General features: G+C 36.3%; 1 protein-coding gene across 2 annotated transcripts in view; it reads left to right on the top strand.

The window, feature by feature from the left end:
- PRMT9 (protein arginine methyltransferase 9) overlaps positions 1-8091 on the top strand; it is a 35895-nt gene extending 27804 nt beyond the window's left edge. For both annotated transcript variants that reach the window (XM_008685461.2, XM_040626347.1), the window contains 3 exons: positions 3319-3472; positions 7287-7409; positions 7712-8091. In XM_008685461.2, the coding sequence (XP_008683683.1) occupies positions 3319-3472; positions 7287-7409; positions 7712-7927 (493 nt within the window). In that variant the 3' untranslated portion in view covers positions 7928-8091. The remainder of the gene's footprint in view (positions 1-3318; positions 3473-7286; positions 7410-7711) is intronic.
- The last annotated feature ends 251 nt before the right edge of the window (positions 8092-8342 follow it).

Below are 8342 nucleotides of genomic sequence, written 5' to 3'. Positions count from 1 at the left end.
GATAAAATTTTGATATTTTGTTTAGTCTAATTTTCTGAAATGATTTGATGTATTGCCCTCCCTTCCTCTTTCTCATAGATTTTTTATGGTTAGAAGGTTGACTTTTAACCTATGTGCTTTTTCAGCTTGCAAATTTCATAGTATAGTACCCTCTTGTGGTTATTTGGGGGTGGAGGGAATTAGTCAAGCAGCATAAAGCTCTGTGGCTAGTCTGTCATTTGAGATGTTGTGCTCTTGAAAGAAAAATTAGATCTGGTTCCATTTAAGCGGATCACAGATAACTTCAGAAAAATTTAGTAACATGAATTTCCAGAATTAAACCTGATCCATTTAAAAAAACAGGTTTCTCCAGTTTTTTGGAAGATAAATTTTTATCTGATTTGCTAAAGACATAGATAGGAATTTTATTAAGACCTGTGTAATTTTACTAATTGTGGAGATTAATTTCTAGTAGAATTTACCTAAAATACCAAAAGTTATTAGGAAGGCAGTAACGAAAATAAGGAAAGCATTGGGGTCAGGATGGAGTCCTTTTTTAGGTTGATCTCTAATATATAGGACTTATTACACTATAAGTGATCATGTACTTGTTACTGAAGAGAGTTTATCCTGGTTTAGGGTCATGACTTGTCTCAATCAGTCTAATGCCATTGTATTTAGGAATCACCTCTAACTTTCCTTGCTGATTCTGTTCTTCAAATGACCTGGTTATGACACGGCTTCTGATTAGCTAGCTAATCTTTAGGCAGAGCTGTTACAAGAACAGTCTGTTTCCTTATTGTAAACTTTTCCATCAGCTTTTTATTTTGAAATATTTCAAAATTTCAAGCTTAAGAAAAATTGCAGGAATAAAGACTGTTTTGTCTTTATAACCTTCACTCTTACTTTAACAGTTAGTGTGTATCTCCTTAGTAAGAACAAAGGCTTCCCCCCCCTACATATCACAATAAAATCACTCAGGAAGCTTAGCATTGATAAAATACCATTATTTAATATATAGCCTATATTAAAACTTCATCTGCTGTCCCACTAATATCCTATATTCCTTTTTCTCTCCCCAATCTAGGTTCTAATCAAGGGTCCTGCATTGCATTTATTATTTTTTTTACATTTTTTAATTTTTTAAAGATTTTATTTGTTTATTTGACAGAGAGAGAGAGCCAGAGAGTACAAGCGGAGGGAATGGCAGAGGCAGAGGGAGAAGCAGGCTCCCCACTGAGGAGGGAGCCCAATGTGGGGCTCGATCCCAGGACCCTGGGATCATGACCTGAGCCGAAGGCAGACGCTTAACCATCTGAGCCACCCAGGCGTCCCTCTGCATTTCATTTAGTTGTCATGTCTTGTTATAGTTTGTCATTATGGTTTTCGATACAGTATTTTTAAATGGTTGAGAGAATCAGTTTAGTAAAAGCCAGAAGAATTAATGATTTGAAACTAAGAGCAGAAGTGCTAAAGAGGTTTTGAGAAATGGGTGTTTTATAGTTCGTTAAGATTTTAATGACCTATTCAGGGAAACTACATAGCATAAAATTTTAGTAACTTGTAGGCAGTATTTTTTTTAGATACACACAAATGTCTTGGCAAAACCAAACCTTAGCCTTGTGTTATTATAAATAGATCCTTAGTAACTCTATGTATTTAAGAGGAAAAATTTACTATGAAAGATATGTATGATAATATGAAGTCCATTTGTCTATAAATAGCCTGTCTTAGAAGTTCAGGTAGAAACCAGCTTAGAATATTCAGTAAAAATGAGGGCTTTAATGTGTGATTGTAAATGTGGCAAATGGAAATAATGACTTAATTTTAAAGTCCTTTAGAGTATCCTCCAACTCTGCTTCATTGTGAGTGGGTGAGTGAGTGGGTGACCCACTCACCCCCTCATGCTTCTCAAAGTTGAGGTGTGAGGAAATAAGACTGTAGGTGGACATGGAAACTGCCTTGGCTTAAGAGCCCTAAATTTCACATAGGAACTAATACCTTCCATGGGTGTAGCAATAGTAACACTTGGTTACAAGATAGACCACACTCTGGGAAGCCCAAAGATGATATAGCTTCCCATTAGGTGCTTATAGTTTGTTCATAGTTCTGTCAGTCTGGGTGCACTCTACCTATTAAGAGGCAATTAAAAAAAATCTTTATCCTAAGCAGTGTTGCTGATCACACTAAGAGAGCTGACATTCCCCCTTTATGGGATTTCCAGGGAAACAAAAGGTGAAGAACCTAAGATCAGTTGTAGGAGGAGAATGGGTTTTGTTAACTCTTTACTCACACTCTTCCTCACATTCTTTATTAGAACGTTTGGATTTTTAATTACAATTTTTTCTTTCAGTGTTTAACTTTTTATTTTGAAGTAATTTCAGGCTTACAGAGAAGTTAAAGAATACTACAAAGAACTTTTAATAACAACAAAGAACTTTTAACTTATACCTTATTTACAGATGCACAAATTGTTAATATTTTGTCACATTTGCTTTATTGTTCTCTCGGAACTATTTAGAGTATGTTCCAGATATCATGTTCTTTTACCCCTAAATACTTTGGTGTATATTTCTAAGAACAGGGATATTCATGTACATGACCATCATACAGTTGTCAAAATCAGGAAGGATGGCCACAATAACCTATATCTAGTGTACAGTCTTACTCAGATTTCACCATTTGTTGCAATAATATCCTTTATAGCTTTTTTTGTTTCTGGTTCAGAATCCAGTTGAGGATCACATATTGCATGTCTCTTTAGTCTCCTTAATTCTGGAACAGTTCCTAAGTTTTTCATGACATTAACAGTTTTGAAGAGTGTAGGCCATTTATTTTGTAGAATGTTCCTCGTGTTTTATTTTGTTTTTAATTAGATTTGGATTATCCAATTTAGAGAGGAATCTTACCGAAGTTTTGTCACATTGGGAGGCACGTAGTGTTACTTTATTCCATTATTTTGATGTTAATTTAGATCAGTTGGTTTAACTTGTATCCAATGAGTACGTCATTGTGATGGGGGGGCAATACTTTGAGACTTTGTAATATCTTTTTCCTAATAAAACTTTCACTAGTTTTAATATCCATTGATGACTCTTCCTAAATGTGAAGACATATCCATTTAGCCAACTGGTTATTTTTCTCTTTCATGGATCAGCAGCCATTTTGACTTGTTGGGAATTTATTTCCAGTAGTTTTACCATTCAGCTACCAGCCAATAATCTAAAGTCTGTCAGATTATGTACAATTTGTAGCTCACCGATTCATTACAATTTAGTTATTGGTATTTATAAAACGTAGGGAATCAAGATGCTTTTTAAAACATTTTTCCTTCTCTAGGTGTTTGCTACAATCTGGAGGCAAGATCTTTCCTCAGTATGTGCTGATGTTTGGGTTGCTTGTGGAATCACAGACACTGGTAGAAGAGAGTGCTGTTCAAGGAACTGAACGCACTCTTGGATTAAATATAGCACCTTTTATTAATCAATTTCAGGTAAGTGTTTAGAAGTTCGGCCAGGTGGCTGTTAGCCATCATCTACGTTATCTTTCTTTGTAGTTTTATCGAGTCACTGTGTTTAGCTTCATTAGGATGGTAATCAGTTTCCTAGAGCAAAGGAATTTATGAGTGAAAATCAACCTAGGGATTAGAATAGCCAAGGAATTCTGTTGTTCTTACTGACAAAAGTCTATAGATATTCCTCTGAACTATTGTTACAAGTGAAAAATAAGATCCTAGGTTTAGTCTTAGGGAAAAGGGTGCTTGTCTAAAACAGAAGCAGCCAGAAAAAAGGCCTGCATTCTAAACTTGAACCTTTAATTACATTGAAACCGCAGGCTAGCAGGTGATAGGCATAAGCAGTTAACGTCTAGACAGACTGCAGGCGCCTAGGAAACTGGAGCTCAAGGCAAAGGGGTTAGTTGTTATTTGGGAAACAAGAACTCAAGATTTAGTGCTGGCAAAGGCATTAGCAGCAGAATACAAATTTGTGAGTTAAGATTGTGTGAGTGGATGAAGTGTCTAAGGAAAGAGGTTTGGGGTTGAAGACAGAGGTAGGAAGTACGTGGAATACTGACGTGTAAGCCAAAGCAGAATTTGGGGAAGTAGGATTTGGGTACAGATTTAAAGAAGTGATATCTAAAAACTTTTCTCTAACGGCTATACATAGTAAGCCTTTGAATTTATGAATAGTACTTGCTCAACAAATAGAAGTTTGTTGAGAAAATGCTTTTTTTCCAGGGCTGGCTGAGATTTCAGAGTTTGTTTAATCTCAGATTTTTGGAGTGTTTAATAAGGAGAATACACTTATGAGAAGACAGAAGTTTAGGGGCACCTGGCTGTTTCAGTTGGAGGAGTGTGTGACTTAATCTTAGAGTCTACATGTTGGGTAGAGAGATTACTAAAAAAATAAATAAACTTTAAAAAAAAAAGACGAAGACAGAAGTTTTAGTTGTTTGTGTGGTTCAGAAATACCACCATCTCTGTTCTGGCTTATTCCCTCTTGATCTTGGCATCAACAATTCTTTGATTCCATCAGAATCTATGATATTTTGATCCTGCCATGTTTTCACTGTATTTCCTGTTTTATATTCTCCCTTCCTTAATAGTTTGTATTCCGTGGTCCATATACTTTTCATATATCCCTTCACTTCAGTTTTCCACTGGCCTGGGAAAACCCTTCCTTCGTTAAATCCAGCTCTCTGCCTTCTCTACACCAGTACTCCTACAGCTGAATATTCAGACTTTGGTCTCACATCAGCTTGTGACTACTCATCCCAACAGGCAACTTTTGCTTGGTAGTTTTGCATTTCCTGGTCCACTTACCCATTTTCTTAGAAGATATTGTCTCCTATCTATCATAATATGATAATTAGCTATTACACAGACAACTGAGTGAACCAATGAAACAAAATGAGAAGTTGTAAAACAAAACAAAACAAACTATACAGTAGTCCTCCCTTATCTATGGGGAATATGGGGAATACTTTCCAAGACCCACAATGAAAACCACCGATAGTACTGAACCTAATACTGTTTTTTCCTAAACATACCTATGATAAAGTTTAGTTTATAAATTAGGTAGAGTAAGAGATAACAATAACTAAAAATAGAGTAATTATAATGTACTGTAATAAAACTTTGGTGGGTGTGGTCTTTCAGAGGAGCTTATTGTATTCACCCTTCTTGTGATGAGGTGAGATGATAAAATGCCTACCTAATGAGATTATGTGAGGGGACTGATAAGGCATTAGGTTGCTTTGACCTGACAGTTTGTCAGGAGGAGGACCCTCTGCTTCCGGACCTTGGTTGACTGCTGGTAACCGAAACCATGCAAAGTGAAATCACAGATAAAGGGGACTACTGTACAGAAAACAACAAATTTATTCATTCAACAAATGTCTACCATATATGTGCTACTTTAGGTTTTCAGAATATAGCTGTGAATCTAAGAGATAAGTTCCTGTGCTCATGGAGCTAGGATTCAAACTGACTAACGAGATAGATAATAAGCAAGTAAAAAGATTAGAATGATGATGGTTAGAAGTGCTGTGAACATAAAACAGATTAAGAGGGAATGGGGTTATGTGATATACTATTTTATATAGGTGATGACTAAGGAAAAGATTCATGGGTAAGTGATATTTAAGCAGGGAACTGAAGAAATAAGGAAGCAAACCATAAACAAGTTAAAGGATCAAAAGTGCAATGGCGTGAAGCAAGAGCATGACTGGAGTGTTCAGAAACAGGTCAGATGAAAGATGTGGTCAACAAAGTATTAGGAGCCAGATCTTGTACAGCCTTTTGGTCATATGAAGACTTTTACTCTGAAAGGGATGGAAGATACTAGGAGGGTTTGAGCAGAGGAATGGCACGGTGTATCTTGTTGGTTTGATTACTGTGATTGCTATGTTATAAGTAAACCACTTGTGAAAGCAGGCAAAGGCATTACTGCAATAATCCAGGGGAGAGGTGGTAGTGACTTAGAGTGGTAGCAGTGTGGAGGTGGTGCAAAGTGTTCCGACTGTAGAGACACTGAAGCTAGGTTGTGGTATATTGGATGTGGGGTATGAGAGCCGCTGGAAGGATAGTTACCATCTACTGAAAGGGGGAAATAGCAGGAGGATCAGATTGTGTTTATGTGTTCACGGGATCATTGAACAGTAGGATAAGAATTCAGGGAAAGATTGAGGCTAAAGATAAAATTTGGTACTTAAATTTGGTAGATGATATTTAAAGCCTGAGTGAAATCACCATGGGGGTATATAGAAAGCACTGCACTCTAGAGAATTCATGAAATGATGAGCTCTAGATGGGAAATGTAGAAATTAGCACAGATACCAGGAGTGGCCAGGAGGCTCAGTTGAGAAACAGGAGTGAGGACAGACTATGAGGGATTAGAGGGCATGTGAGGAGAGGTAACAGGAATCTAGGGTAGCTTCTGGTGACTGATTTAAAGGAGGATAAAGGGCATAATGGGTCCTGGAAATGGCATGGAACTGCTGTGTTGTTATGACAGGGAAGGTTGGGTGCCTTCAGGGATGCCCAGAGAGGGGTTGATAGATCCGTGTCCACTGTTTCACTATGCACAGTTGCTCTCTAGTATTTCACTTAAAGGAAAGAGGGCACTTTCAAAACAAGTTTCCTTTTTATTTCAAACGAAGAGGCTAAAAGTTACTAGTAGGAATGTTCCATTGATATTAAAATTGATGGAACACATTATAGTGGTGGCTCTCAACCCTGACTGAACTTTCAGAACTACTGATACGTGGATCCCAACTCCAGATCCATCTGGGTGTGGCCTGAGCAGTTGGGGCTTTTAAAAAGCTCTTTGGGTGATTTTAACTTGAAGCCAAAGTTGAGAACCATTGCTTTCTAGAAATAAACTTTATTTTCCAAATGAAATCCACTATTAATTATTTGGTTGAATTTGGCATATTTTCTCAAACAATATAATAATTAATATCGTACCATTTTTATTAGTTCATCTTTCATACATAAGCACATCCTGGCTTTAAAATTTTTGGAGCTGTTTGGCTTAAGTAAAAATTTAACCTGTGTTCATCCAGAAAAAGAATCTGTAGATATTGAAACCATAGCAAATTATTTAACCTGCCTAAACCTTGGTTTTTTCATCCTTATAAAACTGGAATCATGAAAGTGCTAATGCCTTAAGGCTGATAAGGGAATTAAATGAGGTATTAGATGTAAAAAGCATTGTATCATACTGATGGAAGTACGAAGTAAGCACTCGAGGGTACTTGGCCACAAAAAGAATTGAGTAAAAGTGAAAAACTTGTACTTTTTCTAGGTACCTATACGTGTGTTTTTGGATCTGTCCTCATTGCCCTGTATACCTTTAAGCAAGCCAGTGGAACTCTTAAGACTAGATTTAATGACTCCATATTTGAACACCTCTAACAGAGAAGTAAAGGTAATACAAAATGATTGTTCTTGTCATATTTAGAATTATCTTAAGCTAGGTAATACTTGATGTACATGAAACAGTATTAGCCACTTTCTTTGATGATTTAAATGTTACGTTTTTTTCTAAACAATATCTAAAAATGAGCTTGGGTAAATCCTAGTGAATACCATAGATTGGTATTAATTTGAATTGGGCGATTAAATCTTTATAAAATTTGGAGCTAAAATTGACTTAAAAAGACAGACTTACTTATCCAAGCCTACTCTATTTACTCTGATGAAATTTTCATGATTTCTTAATTTTCATAGGTACACATTTGTAAATCTGGACAAGTGACTGCCATTCCCTTTTGGTATCATATGTATCTTGATGACGAGATTAGGTTGGATACTTCAAGTGAAGCCTCCCACTGGAAACAAGCTGCAGTTGTTCTAGATAATCCCATCCAGGTGGAAATGGGAGAGGAATTAGTACTCAGTGTCCAGCACCACAAAAGCAATGTCAGCATCACAGTGAAGCGATGAAGAGCAGTTTTCTAGTGAAAAACTATCCAGGTAGAGCAGCAAGTACACAATTCCGGTCTGAATTAGTAGTGGAATTGTAATCACAAAATGAGGGGATAAAGATTTAATTCCTTGTAATGGTCAAATATTTTTTAAAATTGATTAATAAAGTATATTTAAAAGATCTTAAAGAGGAGCATTATTACAAAGATATTGCTGCAAACTTCCTTTCTCTAAAAGGCTGTCATTAATTTTTCAAATTAGGAAAGTTTGTTTTTATTGCCTGGTTGTACTTACACTGGTTTCAATTTTGCTGAATACTTCAGTCTATACTCTAAAGCTATAAAGATAAGGGATTTGGGTCCCATCTTCATTGTCCTGTGCCAGTAAATAAAGCAAAACTTAACTTTTTAGGCACCTTGGCTTTTTTTAAATC

This window comes from Ursus maritimus, unplaced genomic scaffold (assembly GCF_017311325.1).
Source record: "Ursus maritimus isolate PB19 unplaced genomic scaffold, ASM1731132v1 scaffold_11, whole genome shotgun sequence".
Taxonomy (NCBI): Eukaryota; Metazoa; Chordata; class Mammalia; order Carnivora; family Ursidae; genus Ursus; species Ursus maritimus.
Note: the sequence above shows the minus strand (reverse complement) of the source record. Positions and strands in the feature narration are given on the sequence as shown.